A 25,176-nucleotide genomic window follows, 5' to 3' on the forward strand; every position below is an offset into this window, starting at 1 on the left:
ATCCCACTAAATTTGAGTTATTTCAAGCAAGGAGAAATATCATTTGGCACTACCAACCTTCATTTCAAAAGTCTTAAAGTTCTACTGGAAGTAGAGAGTCTGCTATCATGAAAAATCCACCCCAAAATCACATCCCACATCCCTGCTATAACAACTCCACGAATTACTCCAAGAAGAATTACTCCATGCTCGATGATCATGAAGGAAAAATGCCTCACATGGTTGCTCACTCTTTAAGATGGGAAAATAATAGGATGGTTCCTTCATGGAAGGTTTTTGTGGAACATCCCCTTTCCCCTTCTTCAAAGTCTGCTTCACTTTACAGATGGGCTGTTCACAATTCCCAATCCAGTGCACGGCCACTAAGGGAAAGGAGGAACTGGAGAGCCTGGACAGGAGAGTGGGGAACCACAGAGCACTGCACTGGTCTCAAGGAAGCAGGTGAGGCATTAGGGCACACTGAGGGACTGAGAGGTCACAAATGGAATGGACAGCCGTGGTTGGTATTGAGCCTCCCTTCTGCTAGAGAGAAACTTCATGTCTGAGAGAAACCCCACACTGCAAACCACATCCTAGGTGCTCTCTGACCAAACCTGCTCCCCGGCACACGGGACCTGCTCCTGTTACCCTGGGGCAGCCACAAAACTGCTTGTGAGGGAGAGGAAGATGAGAGAAATGTTTCACGTGACTCAGTGCACAGAGGTACCAGCACCAAACGAGCACCCTGCTGTCTGCAGGCACCACAGGCAGGGCCAGGCTGAGGTGTGATTCAGTCATTCTGAGGTGGGAACTACTATTTTTAAACCATGTGGGGTTTTCTCATCTGAACACTGCTCCAGCTATACCCTGGGTCTGTTTACATACTTCGTTTCATTAAAGATTCACATCCTGATTTTCAGTCTGCAGCTTGCAGCCCTTCAGAAGGTCAAACACTGAAACAGAAGGGAGATGTGGACAGACAGTGCACCTCTGCCTGGGGGACAGATGGAGAGGGAAAGTGGGGGCCCTGGGGCATCCCCCCCTCATCCCAGGGAACCAGCAGCTTTCCAGGGGCTCCCAGGGCAGAGCTTTGCAGAAAGGGTATTCCTCAAAATAACTGTAATCCACATGTTTGGAGCAGGGAGAGTGGCTGGTCCCTTGCTGTGGGCTGGCAGAGGGAGGGAGCAACATGGGTGCTCCAGCAAGGTCAGAGAGGGGGGCAGAGGTGACCCTCCCAGCCCCCCTTCCTGCCTGGACAAAGGGGCTGTTCATGGTGTTCGGTGTCCAGCAAGGGCTGCCAGAGTGCCGGCCCCGCTCCTCACGCGAGGGCCCCAACAAGGACCCTGTGTTGGAAGGGGATGGCTGCCAAGGATTTGGCAGCAATGAGCAGGACTGCTGTGACCATGTGGCCACCACAGGAACTGTCCTCTGCAGTGAAACGGGCAGAGGGCAGCTCAGGCGAGGAGTGTGGACACCTGACAAACACCCATGGATATCTGTCCTACACAGAGGGAAGAGTGGGCAAAGCCCCTCTGCTCCTCCCACAGGAGGACACTATGGAAAGGGAGAGCAGAGATGGAAAACAGGAGGAGTTGGGAGAAACAGGTAAAGGAGGAAACCTATTGCGCAGAGGTACACAGGTTAAACAGTGGGGCTGTATCAGGAAAACAAGAGTGTGGGTGGCACATGGAGAATGATACGATGGGATGAGCAGGGGCACCACGTTCTAAACATGAAGCAGCTGTCCCGCTCCAACTGGCAACCCCATGGCAGCTGCTGGAGCTATGGAGTGGGCTGAGGTGCTTGATGCCTTCTGGAAGGAAAGAAACACTTCCAAAGTCAGAATGAAAATTCGGTGCAGGTTGTTTCACTCTTGTTTCTGTCATTATCTAATGAGCTGTAAGTGCATCCATCCAACATCTCGAGAACATTTTGGTTTTTATTATGGGTTTGGGCTTTTTTTCTTCTCTAAACCCCCATCATTAAAAATCAATTAGCTTATGGGTAATGTTACACAGATGCTGCTGCAGAAAGGGGCTGACATCTGCAATGGCAGCAGCCCAGATACCACAGCAATAGATGTCCAAAAATACCCAGAGAGGACGACACCCCCTCCCTGAAGCTGTGTGCTCCCTGATCAACAAACCAGCTGAACGTCCATCCACTTCCCCATCTCCTGCATAATGAGCACACTTCTCAGAGCAAGCAGAAAAGTTTAATTGTCTTTAATTATCCAGTTCAAGGAGGATTGGGTTTCCTGCCTGATGTCCATATAATTTCCCTGCCAACGACTTCATCATCCCTTTACTGGAAGTGGAGGTCAGTTCCTAAAGCTCTTCCCTATAAGACACCCAAGTTTTGGGGAGGGCTGAGCTGCTGGCAAAGAAAGGGACAAAGGTTCCCGTGTCCCCAGAGTGGCTGCTCAGGCTGACTGTGCTTCTGCGGGGTGGGAGGGAGTGAGTTGCAACTAATGTGCAATCAAGAACCATCACAATTACAAATGTAAATGAACAGGCAATTGGCACTGACCTTTGCAGATTGTTAGAGGACTAATTAAGGTGTGATCAGAGCTCTCTTCCAACAGATTGAGATGCATCTACACAAGCAAATATCTATGCACCACCCCCAGACAGCAGTGCTTTCTCCCACATGCTTGCACACACCAGTGAGTAGGTACACACAGAGCAGATACACAGACAGAGCCAGCGTTCAACCTCGGCACCTGCGGGAGGGGAACAGGGCGACTCCACTGTCACACGAGGCCACAAAAAAGGACCAAAAAAGTCACTGTCCCTTTGGGCACTGGCAGAGATGTGTCACAGACCAGGGAAGTGTCACAGACCAGTGTCTCCTCAATGTGTCTGAGCCTGTTATCTGACACAACCAGAGACCCCTCATCAAAAGGCAGTGAGAAAAGTCCACCCAGCCCTTGGCAAACAACAATAAAAACCATGATGGGGACACAAGAGAGAGACCCCACTGCATTACAGAGGAGGAGGAGACACAGAGTACAGATTCACACCATCCCTATGAATGGCCCGGCCACACAGCTGAGTGTCCCCACACTCGAGTTGATGCTCTGATACCGTAATGGGATCAGAATGAGGCGGAGATGGAAGCACCTGTTCTCCCACTTGGGGGTATGGTAGCTTCTCACACAAACCTGGCCCCCATCCCCACAGGGATGCCCGGTCCAGCACATCAGCGAGGTGCACCCACTCTGTCCGACTCAACAATGGGCTCAAAGAGTGCTTGAAATTAAATATCTCAGGACAAAGCAACCTGCAAAACCAACCCGAGGTTCCTCTGCTTTGCTTTCTGCAGCCTTATTCTTGCTTGTATTCTTAACCTTTGAAATAAAATATGATCAAGAAATTGTTCACTGTCAATTTTGTTGAAGAACCAGTAAGCTTAAAGAAAATTAAAGTAAAATATTTGTAAACCAAAATTTCCTTTCAGTGACTTGTCAAGACTTTTACTTTAAAAATATTCCATTTTTTTAAATGGTCACCCAACCGTTTTCCCTCCCAGCCTGTCAGCTTCTGCCCTTCCAGTACCTGCCATGTCCTAATCCAGGCGGCCAGACAGGAAAGATAAGGTTTATACAGTAAAAGACAAGGTAAACAGAAATTTCTAAAGTAAACAAGATTTTCAAGGTTGTTCTGTCTATCACAAAAGGGCACGGATGGTTTCCCCTCTCTGCTCATTTTGCATTTAAGCAGCTCACAATCCACAGCCCTGCCCAAGGTACCCTTTCGAAATCGGAATGTTTTCCTACAGCGGAGCATCGCAGCGCAGCGGAACGGTTGCCAGAGCTGCTGTTCCCCCCAGGGTGGTGTGGCAGTCACCGCGCGCTCTCGCTGTCACCGTGACCTTTGGGGAAGCATGTTCCATGCCCTCGACTCCACTGGGCCACCGAGGTCATGGATCGGGCACTTTTTTCCATAAGATTCAATTTAACTCTTAATGAAATGTCTCCTGTTTCACTTTTGGGGTGTTTTGGGTGTATTTCAGAACCCCATTACTCACAGGTGTAGCAGCAATGTAGACCCAGTTACGAATTCAAGGGACCCCCACATGTTCTCCCTTAGCTCCTGCTGCTGTCCCTTCTCAACTCTTTAAGCTAAGACCACCTCCCTGGTCTCCATGTGTGTTTACTGCACAATGCCAGTTCCTCAAAGTGCTTTTCTGTAGGATTTACCCATTTTCACAGCAGTCATGGAGTAAAGTCCTGCCTGAAGCCAAGAGGAGGGTTGTGAAGGCTTTTGCTGACACCCCAACTCCAGCACCTTCACAGCACACGAACCAGCTGACCCAAGCCATCTCTCCTCCTCCTCCTCCCTCCAAAGAGGGCTTCAGGAGACCTCGATTTTTCAGAACATTAAGAACTTCTTAGCCCTTTACATGACTAAACAAAGCACCACCCCTGTTCCGTCCAGCCTAACCACTCCCTTTAGGCACATCTGCTCTTGCTGCAATCCCTTTCCTATGATTTGTGTGAGCAAATGCTTCATCCAAGTCCTTCACTCTATCTACCTTGTCAAGAGGAGACATGGAAAACAGACATGGAACACTCACCCCTTCTGCCCACTCCTTCTAGCCAGCTCCTTCCTCCTCTCGATTCAGTGTGGCTTAAGTACCAGAAATCAGTGCCAAGCTGCTACAGCTAGTGCTGGCATGCAGGGCATCACTTGAGCCACTGCAAAACCTCTACTACTGCACTGGTTTGTCAAGTTGTCCAGATGTGATGGTATCTTTAAATGCTCATACAAGATTCCAGTGTTTAAGACAGCAACCTGAACCAACACACGCGCTTCTACGTACCAAACTTCTACATCCCAAATCCCACCTCAGGTAGGAGGGATTCCCATAATGTATTTTTGATAAACCATAAGTGTCATCCCACAGCAGGGAAGAGAAACAGGAATGTCAACGAGCTTGTCACTGAACAGCACACCGATGCCACTCACCCACCCCTGAGCCCCGCTCATGCCAGGGCGGCAGCACTCACCGGCCTCGGCAGCTGGACACTTCCGGATGGTGAAGATCTGCCCCAGATCCTCCTCTTCTTCAGGAAGACCTTTCTGTAGGCGCTGCAGCTTCCGGAGGCTTTCGCTCCGCTGGTGTTTCATGGAGCGCACGTGCTGGATGAGGTTCAGCTTGGCCTTGGTGGAGTAATTACAGAGGACACAGTGGTAGTAGCAGCTTTCACCTTCGACCCCGCTCTCGTGGTGCTGCAGGTGCTGTGGAGAACAAAGCAGAGGGATGTGAATGTCCTTTATTAGCCCCCGTCCCCTGAGTTAGTCCACTGTAAATTGCTAAAAGCCACCTGGGAATTAGTTAAGAAACCACGTTTTGACACAGACCCAGTGAGACCAAGCCTGTTTGTTCCCAAGGTACCACGTGCTCTCCTGCTGAGGAGCAAGAAAACCAAAACATACTGAAATGGGCACAAAGCACAGGTAGAGAAAGGCAAGATTATCTCCTTCAATGAGAGAAAGCACCAGACCCAGCACTAACACCTGCTTGTGACCCACATAGGGCTCATTCCTTCACACTCTTAGTTTGTCCTGGGAAGGGATCCAACCGCATGTCATACATAATATTAAATTTGATAAATTCTAATGGAAAACTACAAAGAATAAAACCAAAGCAATACTAGAACACAACAAACCCATTAGATAGAGAGGTCCTGGAAGCAGTGTATTGAAGCAGAGTGCAGAGCCATCCTGTCCATCACCCAGCACTCCACTCCCTTGGATTGGGAAGGAAGCAGCAGCCTGGCTGGAAGATGTTTGTGACAGCAACCCAGGCTGAAGAGCCAACAGTGGGAATGCAGCCGGGCACCACTGTGAGGGCTCGGCACTTGGAAAACCCCTGGTCCCTCTCTGGAGCTGTGCTGTTGCAGCCAATACAGCTAATTCCAGAGTATTACAGTGATTATTTGACAAAACCTACCAATCCTCTGGCACAGAGCTCTGTGCCACCAGGGAAACCAAGCACCATTTCATGTCATGGACCCTGTGGATGTGGCAATTATTTCCTGGAACCAGAGGTCCATGCTGGCTGCCACAGCATGGCTGCTCTCCCTTTGGGTCGGAAACAGGAGGTCACAGGAACTTTCCCAATTCCCACAGTAAGGACTTATCGCAAGCTGAGGAAAAATGGATATCAAGGCGAAACAACATGAGAGACCTCCTCAGCGAAAGCCAGTGGTGTTTCCATCCCACACCTACACTTCATCTGGGCAATAACACCTGCCACCTCCAACCCTGAGACCTCTTTCTGTCTTTGTGTCATCTCATGGAACTCTTTCCTCACCACACACTTGGCCCAAGGCATGAGTACAGTGATCTGGGCACGATCTTGAGGTTTGTCAATCAAAAATATTGCCTACGTGCAGCCAGGACCTTCTGGTAAAAATTCCGACATGTATTATCTCAGTTACAGCTGAGATAAGATTAAAGACACATATTACCCAGCGCTGTGTGCCTCACTCACACGGAGGAAGGAAAGCCCTCTGAGTCTAGGAATGATTAAAAATAGGATATGAGTTGATGCTGAGGCTTCTGATTGGAAGGGTGAGGAAAGAGAATAAATGTATTCTAGATCTGGCTAATTAGACTAGCCTCTTTTGGGATCACGATGTATTTAATTAAATTCACTGTAATATTTGAAGAATCCACGAGGGCACTAATCCCACTGGTGCCCTCAAAAGATTTTTTGCTGTTTTCCCTCATAAGAACTTCTTCCTCCTCTCATTTCTATTGTTTGCATGTGTTACCCTCTTCCTGAGCCAGAGAAAGAGGAATGGCTTAAGGCATAAAAGGTCAGTGGGGCCATTGCAAGAGTCACATGCCCAGCTCACATGGCTCAGCCTTGCCAGCCCGGCTCCGTCTGAACCCCTGCCACAGCCCTTCCAGCCCCAGCTTGCTGCAGGCCAGGCTCTGTCTCCAGGAGCCACACCAGCTACATCCTCACTCTCACCAGCCACGAGGTACGTTGGGGAAGCCCTGTCCTACAAACCCTGTGCTGGAGCTCGGGAAGTGCCCACGGGCTCAGCGGCAGCTTCTGCACGGAGGCAGAGAAAACCCCCAGTGAGCAATTAAGAGAAAAATCTGGTCACAGGTTCAAGGAAATATTAAGGACATGGTCTCTGTGGAACCAGAGGCATGCTCTGCACTGCCCTCATTTAAAAGGGGATTTTAGGAAAACATTTGTTTTAAACAGTTTAATAAATGTGTCTTATTTTCTGCTCTTCTTCTGCTTCCTCTCAAACCTTGTGCTGGGGTGATCTTCACCTGCCTGAAGTCCTGGAGGAATCATAGGCCGAGGGTGCCACCACCACCAAGCCCAGGTTGGGCAAAGCACCACACGCACCGGATCCACCTCATCCTCCAGTGGAGGAAAGGAGCAGCTCAGAGAAGGACAATGTGAGGGTTGAGCTAGTCTGAGTTGTGAGCTGCTGAAGGCAATGAAACGCTGGCCAAATACGCGCAGTTATTGCCCATCACACTGTTAAACTTCCCCCTTGTGAGAATTTATCCATATCACAGGAAACAAATTCAAAATATTAAACCAGAACCTTGTTAGAAGACAAATCAACTTGAAAATCAAAAGACTATATTGTTCCAAGGAAATCCAACCAACTTCTGTCAGAGAACATTGATTTCTGTGAGTCTGGGGGGGTGTCTGCCCCTCCCTCTCCACGATAGGAAACTTCCAACATCTGGTTCTTCACGCATGGCATGCGAAATATTGATCAGGTTGAGTCAAAGCTCCACTTTAAATCAGAAACAGAGAAAGGAACGCTCTGATGGAAACCATACGGCTCACGAGTGCGGCTTCCCAGGGGACGCGGCTGTTCCTGTACGTACACCAGCCACGGCGCAACACTGCGCTGCTCCCAGCACCTATTCCCACACACACCACGCCAAATCCAGTCTGCCTGCCATGCAGGGACTGTGTGGGTGTCTGGGCAAGGCTGTTCTCTCACAGCAATCAATGCAGGAGGGTCCCGCTCAGAGGTCTTGTCTCCTCTGTTTGCCCCCAGACCTGCCTGGGGACAGCGGGTGCGGCACGGCCAGGGTGGCACAGGGACCGGTGCCAGCCGTGTGGCTGGGCTGACCCTGCCACGCCAACAGACTGACTGCCCAGCCCTTGCTCTTCAACATCTGGCTCAGAATTGGTTTTTTTTGTAATAAATAATAAATGCTCGCAGGGTATGACTACAGAAATCTAATTTTTAAACAAAGTAAGGAATGATGTTACAGTCAGTTCTTGTTTCTCTCCACCCTTCACATACTACAAACTCTGTTTATTTTACCATCTCTCCTTTCCTGATGTCACACTGCTTCACCCACAGTACTTTACAATAATCATGGAATTTAACATGACACTGTATCCCCCTGCCTGACTGCAGGCAGCCCCCTTCACCCCATGCCACAGACCGCATGATGTTTCTTGGAATTCAGACTGTAGCACCCAGGACTGAGGCCCTGTGCTGCTGCTGTTACACACATTAACAAACTCTCCTGAACACTTCTGTAGCTCTTTCTGCCATTCATGTTCACCCTTTAATCTGATTTCTAAGAACTTTTCCACACCTTTTAAATTTTAAAAGATGTTAAACCTGTATCTGCTCAAAAATCTCTTCTGTGCAAAGTTTATTCAGCCATGGTGTAATGAGCTGAATTCTGATGGTGACAGGACAGAAATGCCCCCAAAGCACTGCCAGGAGCATGGGGATTCTCCAGTCCCTCTTTGCCATGTTTAGTGGCTCAGCTGCCATTCTGGGGGATATCTGACCTGTAACCCCAGCTCACCAGGGAGACGCAAAACCACTTTGAACTACCTCATGCTTTTGATGTTTATTATTCATTAGAAAAAGGCCCAATTTCTATGCAGTCCTAACGTCATCTTGCACAAAGCTTTCCCTTCAGAGGGCCGTGAACGCTGCTCAGGACAAGCACATGCTGACAGTGCTGGGAATCTCTCAAGTCCCTGCACTGTGCTTGCAAGGGGAAACACCCCACCACAACCCTCAGGGGGTTTTGATGATACAAAAGCAGTAGAACACGTGAGAAAACTCTCTCCAGGCTTAAGGACAGCTCCTTCTTCTTCAGACCTCAACAGAACAACCAGCAGCAGAAATTCTGTCACTGCCCCAAGGACAGGCAGACAGTGCTCCCCGGCTTGGATCCCCCACACATGTCCAGGTCTCGGTGGGCAGGAAAAGCAGCTGAGGTAACAGGTCTAGGGGCCAGAACCAAAGTGGGAAAATAACCTCAAGAATGTTATGCAGCAGAGAACCAGCACAAACAAAAGGAACACCTTTCCTCATCTCCAGCTGTGACAGGACCGTCAGCCACAGCCCCCCGGATCCTCAGCTGAGAGCACCCCAGGGCTGCACAAAGCCTGTTGGGGATGCCCCAGCCAGTCCTCCATCCTCCTGCTTGCACAAACATCCTCTTCCTCACCACTCTGACCGCTCCATATGGCCAGGTGGTGTGTGGGTCACTGATAAACAGTCTGGAGAAACCTCCTCTACATCACTTCTGAGCGCTCTCACATCACAGGACACCCTGCTGTGAAACCAGAGGCCACTCCACTACCCAGAGCTTCTTTAAAAAACAGTTGTCAGATTTCAGCTTTTTTGGAGGAGGTTTTCTCCACATGTAACACTCTTCCTACCTCTGAGCTCCGTTAGGGTGGGTAAAGTTAGTGATTTCAAACAATTGACATACGCAGCTGAGGACGAAGGAGCCAAAAATCTGCTGGAGGGTCACAAAAGCCACGGAAAGGAGCAGCTCTGCAGACATGCACCAGGTTTCCTCCTGCAAGAACTGATGTCTGTGCAGCACAGTGACCAGAACCAGCACACGGAGTCAGGGAGCACCTCAGCAGTTATTCAGAGAGGTTGACCCAAGCCTGGGAGGTGCTGGAGTCACTTCAACCCCACCAGCACATCTGCAGGGCAGGAGGACGCGCATAGACTGACTCTTCCTCGGGGTGAAGTCAGACAGGAGTAATTAGTCACAGGCTTGTAGGAAGCGTTTCAGGTGCCAGCAAGGACCATACCTGTGACAACACACCCCTGGGGAGAGGGACAGGACATGACCCTTACAGCAGAGCTGGAGAGGGGTTATGGGTCACCATGGAAAGGGACCCGACCCCGCCGCAGACCTCAGAGGCCTCACGAGCATCTCTTGGCCCCCGTGTGCCTCTGATCTGCTGCACAAGATAAATCACACAGCTCTGCAAGAGAAGAATCTGAATTTTTAATGAAAGTCATGTGGATGCAGCTGTCTGATCCTGCTCTGTTCCAAGTACTTCATAAAAGTCAGGGCTAGCCTATCCGTCTTGCTCTCCTTTCACACCTGCAGCCCTGGTTGGAATTTCCTGGAGCCGAGGAGCCGCAGGCGGCCACGGCACACAGCGGGACACCCGCTGCCTGTGCACAGGGAGGGCTGGAGAGCCTGCAGTCACCCCCGCCCTCTGAAAGGGGGGGAAAATTGATTCTGCATCCAGCAGGTTCAAAAGCTGAACTTCTGCTCTTTTGTATCCACTGACATCCTGAATTGTTCACTGCTTCCAAAGGAGCAGTGTTACAAACCATTCCCTCCCCCAGCCTCCCAGCTCTGTGCATCACAGCTCTGCAGCGCAGTGCCAGCGGTGGGATTCGGGCTTATGTGCCCCCAAGTTTCTGCAGCTCGGCTTGTGGTGAATGGTCTCTGACCCTCATTTTAATCTCCAAGAGGCCAAAAATGTAGCACTCCCTCCTGCCACAGGTACTGATCCAAGTCCCCAGGTCACACAGAAAGGCCTTGAAGAACAGTCCCAAATGCCCCCATTAACAGCCCACCCCTACACCTCCCTGGATCTGTATTTTCCAAGCCCTCCAGCCCTGCCCGGTGTTAAGTGAATGCCACAGATGCTCTCCTTGCCAGCCATGAGCCTGGTGCTCACTGTGCTGTGAGGCTTTTGGGTTCCCCCATACACGACCCCAAAAGCCACCCAGCAAACTGGGTTTGCTCCACCAGCCCTTGAAGTCTCATTAAAAGCCAAATATTGCTCAGCCTAAGGATGGAGAGCTCAGCATGGATTTTACTGAATGTTAAATCAACCAGCAAGCGTAGCCAGCAAACTCTGTGGCACTTTAACTTTAAATAATGCAATAATTATTGAATTTCCTTTTTATAACCGAAGTGCTGGAATGTAAACAATGGGGCTGTAATTGCAGGAAGGAGGGATCAATAGAGGCAATCGTTTTCAGCCATGTTAATTGTAAATACAATTGCTCCAAGATGTCAGCCTCGTTCTTCTCGCTCCCAGAATCATCCTAACGGATGACAGAGTCCAACTTTCCCATTACAGCTGTTCGCTCCTTTAAGAGGTTCTCAATCAGGTCTGATCAATCTGTCAAGATAATGCATGGAGTAAGTAAGACTCTTCCAAACACAAGCTCCCAATCAATAGCCTGGACCTGCTTAATGAGGAGGGGCTAAAGCCCAGGGGGAGGCACAGTCCCAGCTCCTGTTTGGCTCCAGCAGCCAACTTCTTCACGGGGTCTTGGAGCAGCTCCTAACGAGGACATTGTTTATGCCGCCCGTGATGAGCAGCATCCCCACACACCCACAGTTCCCCAGGGTCCGCGCGCAGAGAACGACAGAGGTTAACAGAAAGCATAAGCCAAGAAAGCTTGAACTTCTATTCGCATCCCCCACCTTTTTAACTGTGCAACAGACCTGAAGGCACTAATTAATTATTCCTTAGAAGAGATCCCCAAAGATGTAAATCTGTGTGGGACCACTGAAAGCCAAGAGGATTGATAAGACTCCTTCCATGGACTCCAGGAAGGACAAAGTCCATGGTGGAGCCAGCGCTGGCCCAGCTGTGCCTTCCAGCCCTGGGGAAGAACAGTGGGATGCCAGCTGGAAACCTCTCGAGGGAGGGAAGAGATGCCAAGAGAGGTGAGGGAGTGGCCAGATGCCGTTCTTCAGCTGTAGTACCTAACTCTGGTAGCACGGGTATCCCTTGCACACCTGGACACTATGCCGTGTGCTCGCTGAGCAGCCCAGAGAGGGGGAAAAGGGATAGGCCTGACTGCACCTGGGCTCCTCCTACAGTATCAAACTTTCTCTTCTTCCGTGACTGTGCTACCAGAGCTGCCAGCACAACAGATCCACTGTTGGGCAACTTCAACTTCAGAGAATTTTCCAGATCCCCGAAACTCCCCGTGGGAGACACTGGCGCAAGTGCTGCTGTACATGGAGATGCACACAGGAGTGTGAGTATCGATCCTGCTAATTATAGTGCTAAAACCAAAGCACAACGAGAGTACATTTCCTATCAGCTGGCCTGGTAAGTGCTGCCCTCAACCCTGCATGCTCCCACCCAGCTGTGGCTCTGCCATGGGACCCACAACAGCCCTGCAAGGCATGTCTGCTGCTCACCTGGGCACCTCTGACCAACAGGAACAAACAAACAAACTTCACACAAAGTGACCTCTCCCACTGTCAGGGAGGATGTGAGGGATGTCATCCAGAGTCAGCCTCACCCAGCAGCTCCTGCAGAGCAGCACAGAATTGTGAAGGGTGGAGCTCCTCTTGCAACTTAACCAAAAACCTGAACTGGGGACATTCTGCTCCTCAGAAAAGCGTACAGTTTCATCACTTTATATTTCCATGGATGCTGTCATCCCTGAAGAAATCTGTCAGAAAAGCTGTACTTCTGTCTGCAAGGCACTGTTCGGACAGCAACAGCATGGAGTGAAAAAAACAGCAAGTAAATTTGTGCCATAATGCAGCAACGTCACCAAGGAAGAAGCTCAGGGCTTCCAGCCCACTCCTTTCTCAGTTCTGGGACAGCAAGGAGCTGAGGAATTCAAGGAGCCTCATCTTTTCCAGGGTTATGAAAAGAAAGAGGGTAAGAACAGCTGAAGGTGAAGACAAGACAGTAACCACAAGCAGAACCCATGATGTCACTGCCCAGACCTTTTTAACATATTTTGTACATCTACTTGAAAATAATCAGTTCAGTGTGAGTTTTTAAGCTGTGAACACTCAGGTGAACTAGAGGAGCCTGGGAATATGGAAAAGCACCGGATAAAAGGCAAATTATGTAATAAAAAGGGCTGGGAGGAACCTGGAAAGACAGCGGGATCAAAATCTGTTGCCCATATTGTAATTATATAGCTGCTGAGTGATTGAAAAAGGCTTTCCATAACACAGACCCAGGCTAAGACTCTCCATAGCACTGATGTTTTATTTCCTCCAGCAGCGATGGGAACAATCCCTACATTACATGTGAGGGCTCTCCAAGGAGGCTCCGACTCAACACACATCTGGTCTTATGTTGGTAACGCAGCTCAGACTTAACCACCCAAAACTCTCTCTATGTGTGGAGCCAGCTTTAAGAATTTCAATTGAAATGCTACTTTTTCCCATATTAAGTCTTTTGGAAAAGAACCACTGGTCTCTAAAGGAAAAGCCTGAGGACTATCTGACACCACTGTGCTCCTCCCCATGCCCTGAAGCAGAGGTGTGCCAGCCAAGTGCACCCAGGTATGCCAGTCCCTTTCCATCCTGCCTTGGCTCCAGGTGCCCCATCAACTGCAGGTAGAACCCCAGCAGTGAGTCAGAGAAGCGCTGTGGAAGTGAGGTCCTTCTGGAGGCATGGAAGGACTGGAGGGACAGGAGGGGATCCCCATGCACAGTGAGGGACTGTTGTAATAATGCACCATGAAACCATGTGGGAAACTTACCCTGAGCTCACATTATTTAATAAAACACTACAGACACAGATTAACTCCCTTCACCCAGGATTTATTGTTTCATCCATCTCTGAAGAAGTTGTGATGAAATGAAGCTTTCCTTGTTTTCCTATCATTTCTTTATAACTTCCTACAGCGCTGCACCACCCTGACTCCCAGCTGATAACCAACAATAACAATAACAATACACAAGACAATTTTTAAATCCTCTCCATAAATCAAAGAATATCAATATGGAAGAGATGGAGGACACAGCCTCCTGGCACAGAAGCCAACAGGGATGCCAACAGAGGAACAAGAGACCCAGCTCATCCTTTGCCCACAGTCCACAGCAAGGATTTTCAAGAGCAGGGATATGGGAGAAGGGAGAAGCAAAGGAAGGTGCAATAGACTAGTATGACAGAATGGAAGCAGAAAGAGGAAATACATATATATATATAAAAATATTGCTTGAGTCTTGAAGGTGAGATTAAAACCGATACAGCCAGGGAATGCACCCTCAGTGGAACAGCCCTTCTCCAGAGGTGCAGGCTGCAGGGCTGGGCACCAAGCTGGGCAGCCAGAGCACAACTTTTGAGGCAGATGTTGTGCATCAGCCTACCCTGAACACAGGGACAGGAGCACCAGCTGATTTCAGACAACGCTATGAAGGTGAGTTCATTAAGTGTCTGTGAAACACAAACAGAACACAGAGCACCATGGAAATGCCCATGAGAAAATAAATAATTCTTCATTCAGTGAAAGCTTTGGATTGTATTAGACAAAGCCTGGGGCAATGTAATGAAAGAGGAAGATAAAAAGAAATGGAATAATTACTCACAGAATGAGGCAAGAATCCTGCTGCAAAAATATGTATGGGACTACTTATAATTAAGAACTAAAATAATATCTGCACACAAAGGGCTGAATTAAGGCAACCTGCTACTTCCTATGTTCTACATGGCTGTGAGGGCTTCATGAACCCACCAGACACTAATGTGTCCTAAAAACTGTGTACAGAAATTCAGGCCATTTCTCCTTGCCCTACGCTCCTGAGCAACTACTCTGTAAAGAAACCTACTAAGTTCTTGGGCACGAAAGGCCTTCAGAACACAGCCTCCTCCAAATTTAACCAGGAGACCTCTCCAGTCCTTGGGCATGCAATTGTTCCCAGCACACCTGGTTTCCACGAGGAAGGACATGTCAATGGCCCACAGCAATCCACAGCAGCAGAACTGTCTGACTCACGGATTCCCTACGCAGCCTCCAAGCAGTTTGCAGCCTATGAACGGTTGGGTTTGCTGCTCTAAATTTTCTGTGTGTACCTAAAACCCAATTCAACTGTAGTATAATTCTGCAGAGGGATCTACAAGAGACCAGAATGGCTCTGAGCACTGGCTGTAGCTGTTCCCTCCAAGACAGACTACAACAATGGAAAACATAGAGTGTGTGGAATGGGAGGCAAACAGAGCAAACCTAAGATGATAAATGTCTCTGTGCTTTGGTGCTTCCTTTGTTCACATGTATCTGCATCCACCTGCATTTGCCTACACGGGTACAGAAACTCCTGGGAAAAGCCAGGCACAGTATTTATTGGTTTTAGCAATTCTGGATCTGCAATCCCATGGACAGTCTGCAGAGACACACAAAGGGTAAACGATAAATACCACAGAGGCAGCTCTGATCAGCATTAGGAGCATGTACCAACCACTCCAATTTAGAAATAAAACGGAAGCAGCAAAACCATTTTTTGGGAGGAGCGTCCACTCACATTAGAGAAGTGTAAGGAGATGACAGATTTCTAAACCCTGTTTATGAAATTGCATGTGTAACTCTGGTTACTCCAGCAGCCCCAAGATTCTCATTTCTGGCTAATCCCCCTGTCCAGCCCAGAGTCAGACACTTTGATAGGCCTATCTGGGCACTGCAGTGCATGCACCAGAAAATCCAGGTCAGAGCCAAGGAGGTATGAAAAACACAAAAGCAAGGTTCCTGCTTTGTGGGACCATAAGAAACACACAGAGGCAACCAGACCTGTCCGTGACAGAGCCCCCATGACATGAAAACACCATCTACAGGACTCCAAAGCCTTTAAATCTCTCCCACCCAGGGTCACAGAGTGCCCAAGAAGCTGCTCTGGGACAGGCAGTCCCTTCTCCAGAAAGGGAGAAAGGACTTCCAGCATCTGCTCCATTTCCGGCAATGATGCTGGTGATCAAAAGCCAAAGCTAGGTACTGTCCTTCATCCACGGGTGGGTCCTGGACTCAGCAGCAGGTACCACAGCACCTGCACCTGCAGCCATCCCCACAGCCCTAACACAACACATCTGTAGGTAACACCCCAGAGTTATGGAACAGTCCCATGAATGCTGTGGGTGCCGTGATGGAAAACAGATTTCTCAAACTGGGACACCTTCTGGCTCTGTGCTGGAGACTCTGTGCTGAGTTTCACCTGAAGGCATGAAGGCATCTCTGCCCCTGCACCCTGCCCTCTGCTGACCCTGCCTAGGGACATGCTTTCCACTGGCACACATGAGAAGATAACAACAATCCTCTGGACCAGTTTTCAAAAAAACTGGAATGGAAGGCTGATCCAAACTGTCAGGACCTGCTGAATCAGGAGTTTCTCTGCAGCACAGGCTGGGGGGCGGGAGGAGACCCAGCAGGAACCAGACATGGTGACAGACACAGCTCCTGGAGACACCAGGAATGGGGAGCAGAGAAGTCCCTCGCAGACGTGGCCAGCTCTTGCCCCACGGAGGGGGAGGGAAGCAGTCGCAGGCAGAGGGACCCAGGGTACGCAGGACTCTGCGGGGTCTCTGGGGCTGTCCGAGCCCACAGCCGTGGGTGCTCTGAGGCGGCCGTGGCTGTGCACGCCTTGAGCCTGGTGCCGGAGCTGCAGACCTGTGCCAGGCACGCTTGCTGCTGCTGGGAGACAAGCACCGTGCTCCTTCCCCACCAAAACCCCCGAGGCCTCCCGCGTGTGCGCTAACCACAGCCCTTTGAGAGGCTCGTGTATTTACAAACTGAGGCATGTTGAAATCAAAGGGGATACCATATGACATAATTCACATTAAAATGTCAACAGGCTGACAATTTATAGAGTCAATCCACTGGAGGTGGGGAGAACTAAGACGCGGTAATTGTTTAATTCCCGCTTAAACCAACAGCAGCTCCACCTTCAAAGCGGTGCTGTGTGCAGGGCCTCTGGTTGCTGTCAGCCCCGGTGCCAGCCTGGCCCTCGGCCAGCATGGAGGCAGCGGCCTCAACCATTCATCCGCACTGGGCACGGGATGTGGGATGCTGCTCCAACAAGTGCAGCTCCAGCCCACCCCATAGCAAATATTCACCATCAGCACAAGGACAACCGGTTTTTCAGGAAGTCAGAGTCCCCGAGGTCAGGGCACTGGTGGCCGCTACCACACCAGGGCATGGCACACCTTCTCCTCCAGAGGGACACACTGGGTGAGCCCTCCAAGGGCACCAGTGAAAGAACGAACTCACCCAGTCCGTGACACCACATGGCCCTGACCCTGCTGGGACCTGCCAGCACTGCATCAGGGGAACAAGGGAGGTATGGAGTGTCCCAGCCACAAACCCCCTCCAGGGCACATGTGAGCTTTTTACTCCAGGTAGATGGTAGCAGCTTTGCCCGTGTCAAAATCAAATTTTGTGAGACACAGCACTGGCCCCCTCAGCATGCTGACATCCCCTGCCCACAGACAGGCTGCTAGCAACGTCTTGTAGCCTGCAATAAAGTATAAGGAAGGCGGGAGAGGGAAATGTGCACCACTGGGAGAAACGTTACCTGGATAAACCACAGCCAATAAATTTTCTATAAATGCCAGCTAATGCTGTCCCTTGGAGAGTGCTGGGCAGGGACCGCTGGGCTCCAGAGCCCTCGGCACAGCCTGGCTGTCTGTACATAAACAGTAACACCTCATTCTCTCTTCTACCTCATTAACTGAAACGCATTAAAACAAGTGTGCACTGGGAGCAGCAAATGAGACTGTTAAACCAAGCTGATATAATCCTCATCAGCTGTGGGAAATGAGCACACATCCATTACGCTGACTCAAACCGCCAACTGCGATTCACTGAGGATGTTGAGACCCCAAGAAGACACTCTCCCCCCCACCCCAGCTGTACCTCTCCCAAAACCAGGCAGCTCAACCACTGCCTCTAGTACTGTCTCATGGGGTATATTCAGAGCACTGGGGTCGCATTCCTGTTCCTGCAGCTCCCCCCAAATACAGAGCTGGGGGCCCTGGTCTGCACTGCAGCCAGTGCTGTACGAGTCCACTGTGCCCAGAAGGAATCTGCTCAGTGAGAAGACTCTGACTCTGTTAGTATCAGAGTGGAATAAAAGGCCAAGGCAGCAGAGCAAACACAGGACATGAGACGTTTCCCAATCCCAATCTCAAATGGGGACACTGCCACGCAGTGTGACAGCATGTGACAACTGCAGGGTTGGCCTCAGGTGACTGACACATGTTCGCACCCTGCCTGAATGGTACCAGCCTGAAGAACAGCACAATGAGGGGGAATATACCACAGTATCTACGTATAAAACTCCCAGTGCTGACACCAGTGTGGTGTCATGGGTGTCGCCCCCCCCCCCCCCCAGGCTGGTGGCCAGATGTAGATGGATTTTGAATTGGGGGTGTCTCAGCAGAGGCGACAAGAGCTGTCACACAGTGACCACTGACTTTCCAGCATGCAGGACCAGCTCCACAAGAGGATATGGAACTGCTCCCTTCTCCTGGGTGTCCACCAGGAAATGACCCTGCCCTAATGAGTGAAGACTCACTCAAAATATTGGAGAAACGTTCATTTTGCCTCCCTCAAGAAGGCAGAGCAGGGAGCAGAGTCTTCCTGACGCTACAGGAACCGGACAGACCACATTCACCTCAGACAGACAGCAGCTTCATGCTCTCCACAGCCTTGGGTTTGAACTATTGACCTCACTGGAGCAGCTCAGGTTTCCAAACTCTCTTTTCTTCACACCAAGCACTGATGAGGCAGGACGGGGTCCCTCTGCCTCTCCCCTGGTCCTGTGGTGGGACAGGGTCCCCTCTGCCTCGCCCTCATACTCACAGCAAGAATGTAAACAACCCCTTTAACCCTCATAGCTGCTATTTCCGAGTTTTTAACCCAACACAGATACTACATGGTGTTTCCCTCCAAGTGAAGCGTGTGCACAGCACAGCCCAGACTGGGCTCCCTGGGACTTACTCCTCCCTATGGAACAGGACACCCTGGGGTCTCCCTGGCAGTTCCCAGTAGCCTGCTCAGGCATTTTGAACGGGGTCCATGAAGTCTGTTTAACCAGCATGATGTGTGCAACAGAATCACAAAGAAACAGGCATTTAAAGTGACATCTGTTGGATTAATTAGCTGTGTAATTAGCCTCCCCTCTGTGGAGACAGGCTTTGTTACTGCTGCCTGAAACTTCCCCAGGTGATTCTCTCTGTATCCATCCTCCAAGCATGGGGAGGAGCGAGTGGGTGGGATGGGGCTGTACTGCTTTCCCAGAAAGAGGGGCAGGAGACAGCCCAGGGGCCCCAAGGCAGCTGAGGGGCAGTAACTGGCTGTGGGTCAGAGAAGCCCAACCGCCACATCAATGTGATGGAACCCAAACAGGCATGTGCATCAGCCCAACCACATTCTGCATGTCTGCCCAGAGGTGAAAGGGATACAAGTCAGGTGCTTACATCCTGCCCAATTAGATCAGAGCATCTCTGCCTCCTGCACCAGCTCCTCACCTCCCCAGCCTGTGAGCCACCTGAGCCACGACAGACTCTGTGGGGCAGAAAAATCCCCAAGGCAGAAAAATCTCGAGGCAATGTCTAGGACACAGAGGAAACCAGGACTCCGGGAATAGCTGCACTACACTGCACTGATAGTTCCACGTCGAGATGCAGGTACCTCCTCAGGAATCCACCTCCCTGCTTTAAAGCAGAATGAGAGGGTTGGTGCCAGGAGGGGACAGAGCACTGGGCTCTGCCCTGCAGCCCTGCACTGTGGGCACTCATCTTTGTCTCTCTGCCAAAATCACCCAGAGCCAAGGATCTCCCAACAGCTGCAGCCAGGCTTACCAACTGTACCCGAAGGCACAACTTCCAGAGAACCTGTTGCACAAGTGTAAGTTATTGCCTAATTTGACTTGCAGAACTTGGCTGCGTGCGTTGCAGCGCAGGGGCAGGATTTTTAGGACTGGCAAGAAGGACCAAAAACACATTACGGTATTAAGTTATGTATCATGCATACATTATTTATTGTAATTTAATGAATTCCCTATGAGACAGCAAACACAGAACCTCCCATACTGCTTCCATAGCATTTCTGGGGACTTTGTTACAACAGTTTCTTGAGGAACAAGTCAGTTATCTCCAGAGAAGGATGACACTGGCGCCCTGCAGCCCAGTGCACTTGCACAGCCCAACAGAAACCTGCAGTCCGTGCCATGTCACATGGAACAGGTTGGGGAAAGCACCTTGTGGGTTTCTTCAGAGCTGCAACACCCCCTTCCCCTCCTTTGCCCCGTCAGAGATGGATGCTAATGAGTGCCCATCCATTATTTAATGAGCTTGTCACCATCAAGCCTGCAGCTGGAGGGCTGGTGCCTGGCCAGAGCTGGTACCTGACCCCGCCCAATCAGGAAAGGAACTAAGAGCATTTTCGAGGTCTTCGCTGTGTTGAGCAATACACCTGGTCCAGGTATTGTCAAGAGGCCTGAACTGCCAACTTTTGGCATAACAAAGGGCACAGAGATGGGTGAGCCAGTCAGGTGAATGGACACAAAGACACAGCCTGGAATTGCCAACCTTTTTGAGAACAAAGGAGATGAAGACTGGTGATGCCAGTGAGGTGGATGGACAGAGAGAGGGGGGCAGGAACTGAAGACTCAGGAGGAAGAGTGAGACTAGATACACAGAATATGAGGGGATAAAAGCCCAGGGGTCCCTTTGTTAGGGCACCAGCTCGAGCTGTTTCTGTGTTACTGCACCGGGAATAAACGGCTTTATGGAATGAGACATCTGAGACTGCTATGGGAAATCTGGGGTGGAACTGGTGAGGAAACCTGGTCTGACTGTGTGAGTGGGGTGTGTGGGGAGTCAGGCGGGGCCGTTGGGTCACTGGAACCGCTGCTGTGCAAGGGCTTCAGTCCCAGCAGTGAAAGTCCCTGGCCTTGGGAGTGTGGCTGCCAGGGAGTCTCGGGAATGCGCAGACTGGGAAGCTTACTCAACAACCTGCCCAAAGAGAAACATGACCACCCAGATGGGAGCGGAGGAACTACTTGAGCACAGCTCTTCAGCAAACAGTGGGGGCTTTAAGTTCTGCACTGCAATGTCACTCACTTGCTTCAGTCTCGCACAGAACTGTCCTGCAGCTCCTGTACCTCCTTGCTCCAGCACTCCTACATCCTGGTTTGTTCCAGCCCTACCTGCTCATCTTCAACTGCAAGCATTAGGTGTCTGCAGGAATGTGGGAATAAGACCCCAACAGATGTGCTGTGATAAGATCCTGACAAACATATCAGGATAAGAACCCAAAAATCACTTGGATAAGATCGCAACAAACAGGCCTATTACCCTGGACAAACCTCTCAGCTCTCTTGCCTGGAGTTCCTCGTGCCAGAGCTGAACCTGCAGACAGGAGAGTAAGTGGATGCCTATCCCTCTGCTCACAGTGGCTGATCACCCAGAAAAAATGCCAATCTTTCAGATCCAGACCAGCATCTCTGACACATTCACCCTCCAATGCTCTCCTTTGCGCAGCAGTGACCTCCCACATCGGCACAGGAGGGACAGTAGGTCCCCGACAGCTTACACCACCATGGCAAGGTCTGCCAGGGCTTCCATCAGCAGCCCTGCATCAGAGCCACGGCCAGAACCACCTTGTCTTCACCCTGAAAGTCTCAAGAACAACCATCACCTGACATGGGAAAAATTCCTGCTTGGAAATTTAAATATTCATCCATGTGGTCCAAAATTACCAGGATAAAAGAATGAACCACAAACAGACAGAACCGGCACCAACATGAGGAAGGGTCAGATGCACCCTGACACTTCATTGACATGATGACACCTTGTTGTGAGAGGCCACCTGAGGTTCAGGACAGCTTTGCAAGACCCTTCTTATCCCCATGTGCTGAGCCTCTCCCTGCTGACCCACAATTCTGGGTGAATGGGGAGAGCCAAGATCCCCCTGTCACTGCAGCACTGCCCAAGGGCTGCTACAGAAGCTGAGGAAAACTCAATTTATATGGATTAGAATAAAGCTTGTCAAGGTGTTTTTCTCGTTTGTTTTTCTGTTCTTGTGTTTGGTTTATTTGGTTGAGTTTTTTAGCCCATTCTCACAAATATTTGGAATTCTAAACCCTGTTTGACAGAGGGCTTTTAGCTCCCTGTTTGGGGAGCCCCTGGCTCCTGCTGTGTGATCATGGTTCCTGCTCCAGCTGCACTCTCCCTCCTTTGTTATTCACGTTGCTTTTACAGGGCGGTTTCTTTACTAAGCCGATGGTTGCACATGGCTCAGCACTTACTGGAAAACTGTTGAAAGAAAAATCTAAGTGACTGAGGCCCATAAATAAAACATAGAGCAAGCACTGCTTGCTCTCAGCAGTTCTGATTTCAGCCCTTTCAAAAAGGAGCACAGAGAAAGAGTAAGTTCTGTGATCCTGTACTAACGCGCTTTGTTATTAAATACCTAAAGGAAGGTAAGAATCTGCTTTAATACCAGGGTGACAGGAAGGAGCAATCCAGCACTCAGAGCTGTGTGCAGCCCCAAGAGGGAGGTCTGAAAGGGTTAAACTTGTAGTGAGAGCTTTTTATATTAAAATACTCATCAATCCCAACAGGACCGAGAGTACTGGACTGTAGGGGTCCGTCCTCCTCACGCTGGCAGTTCATAAGCTCATCTTTCATTATAAGTTTATCTGAGACTAGAGGATGCAGATTTGAACTAAAGGTTTTGGAGACTAGCTTTAAAAACAACTTTGTGGGGAAACTTAAATGGGTGTTTCTCTTGTGAAGCTGCCATTGGAATGTGGCTTAAAACCTTGTAGGAAATCAGCTCAAAGACCCTCATACACTGACATTTAAATGGGCTTCAGGCACAATTTGTGTTGCTCAAGAGTGTTATTCGGAACTCTGATGCTGCATCTGTATTTCAAAGGACAAACTTGCAAAAATAAACCCAAAACACAGTGAAAGCAGGCAGTGAGTAAATCAAAGGTTAACACAGTTCTAAATCTCCAAAGGAGCAAGACAGACTCGCTGTGGGCAACTTGACCCCAAGAACCTAAAAAGGCAGAGCTGGAAGGAAGTTTGTGATAAAAATCAAAACCCAAACGTGTTTTCTTTTGCCCACGACATCATTTGGGTATTTCAGAGCTGAATCAGCCCAGCTCCTGGCAGCTCTGAGTGCAGCTCTCCAGCAGGCCTGGGGCCAGAGTTTTCCTACACCGCAGTCCTACAGGAAACATCTCCTGTCAGCCAAGTGGTGGGATGAGAGGACTCACAGCTCGACCCTACTGCAGAATTACGGCAAGACTAACTCACACCAATCCAAAAGGAACAGTATTTTAATGAACCAGCCATTTTCATGAGCACTGAAATTTATGAAATTCCAAGTTCTCCACCCTAGATTCCTGTGTCAAGCCAACTCCAAAAGTCAATGGTTTTTGCCCAAGTCATTCTAGCCAGCTGCCACCCCTGCTCCTTTCTCTGGGCATCTACTGGTTTGTTTTTTTAAGTCTTCCTAAAATGAGCTAAACTGAGCACAGTATTCAACGATCAGACAAATGGAGGATTTACACAGTTCCCATGTTGTTGACTTGCCTTTCTGCTTCCCACTGATCACTGAGGCAATGTCGTTAAAGAGACTGGCAATGATTCCATATCTTGCTCACAGGAAGAGCAATTTTAACCCCCTTTTTCGTTTTTTTTTTTTTTTTTTTTTTTTTTTTTTTTTTTTTGCATGGGGGAAACAGGAGGAGAAGCCCAGACTATCCCACAAGGGCTGTCTGCCCTCGATCCCTCTAACACTGTGACACCAAATTTAATCAACCAGTTCCTGTGAAAGCACAAGATGTGAAGTTCTTCTTCAAATGTCATAGCTTTACCTCTAAGTGGTCCATATACATATAAGGTATTGCTATATATATAATATATAAAAACCTGTAAACATATAAGGTAATATATATATAATATATATTATATTATAGATATTACCATATATGATTTCTAAGCTTGCTTTTCACGCCATTTTTGGACCATTTATGAACACAGAACCCCCCTGCATCTTTTCAATCTTTTTCTTCATTGTGGAAAGTTAGTTTTTATTTCACCTTCTGTTTCTCATCCTTCATCTCACTACCCATGCCCAAACCTCTTCCCCAGTGACAATAACCATGTATTTGCTCAAGATCTGTTCATGAAGAATCTTGGCAAAGGCCCTGGGAACCCTCCGCCCGTGTGGACCAGCTCAGCCCTGCCTGTAGCCTGGCTGACTCCTTCAAACAACTGGCTGTGCTGCAAGAACCTTCTCTTCCGAAAGTCTGCCTTTCCCCTTCCTAATCCATATGCCTACTAAGAACTCTTCTAGTACAGTTTCTATCCATTTGCTAACTTAATGCTTTGCAGTTTCTGGCCCATACTATTGCCAGGAGCCTCTGCCCCTTCCTGTGGGTTTCTTCAGAACTCTGCAGTGCAGAGCCTTGCTAACCCCAGTGACTTCTTCCTGCGTGGTACCTCCACGTGAGACCACCCTCTGGGATTTATCCTACATACAGAGGCATCTTACAGTTCTGCTCTGAAACACACACAAGAAGGATTCTCTCCTCCTTCCCCTCCCCATACCGTGAGGCCTCTTCCCTCTTCCTTTCCCTACTCCCCATGACATACTTTCCTATTTGATCACCTTGGACTTTCTGTGGACTTTGGCCGGGTTCTCCCCCAGCTCCTTTTTCTCAGGGGTAGTTACATTTAACACCTAAGGTGGTTTTCAGGAATTCCTCTGTGACCCACACACATCACACCCTTTACTGTCTCCAACAGCAGCTCACCCATTTTCATATAGTTTTAACTTCCAAGTTAGTTGCCATTACATAAAATGCTCTTTTTGTCTGTTTCTATTATGGAAGGACATTGAATTTGAATGCATTATCATCATCATTCCTTAACTACATCTCCTACAATATTCCATGCATCCCCTGGGATTAAAACTTTTTGGGGATTTTCCAACAAGTTTCTTTGAGTTGATGCTTTGAGCATTCTGAGGCCAGGAAAGGAAACACGTGCTCCTGCAGCAGAGGCAGGATGGGACACACTGCTCCACGGTGAAACTGGGGACCCGCCACCTTCTGCTGGGTGTGCAGCTGCACCTCCTCTTTCCCTTTCTACAGATCAGCTTTGTTTCTGCCTGAGTCAGCAGAGATC

The 25,176-nt window shown here is 49.5% G+C and overlaps 1 protein-coding gene across 1 annotated transcript in view; it reads right to left on the reverse strand.

Moving 5' to 3' along the window:
- Nucleotides 1-25,176, reverse strand: part of ZFHX3 (zinc finger homeobox 3) — an 88,897-nt gene that overhangs the window by 54,896 nt on the left and 8,825 nt on the right. The window contains 1 exon segment of the mRNA XM_027646877.1: nt 4,991-5,222. Within this exon segment, the coding sequence (XP_027502678.1) occupies nt 4,991-5,222 (232 nt within the window).

This window comes from Corapipo altera, unplaced genomic scaffold (assembly GCF_003945725.1).
Source record: "Corapipo altera isolate COAL_440 unplaced genomic scaffold, ASM394572v1 62, whole genome shotgun sequence".
Classification (NCBI taxonomy): domain Eukaryota; kingdom Metazoa; phylum Chordata; class Aves; order Passeriformes; family Pipridae; genus Corapipo; species Corapipo altera.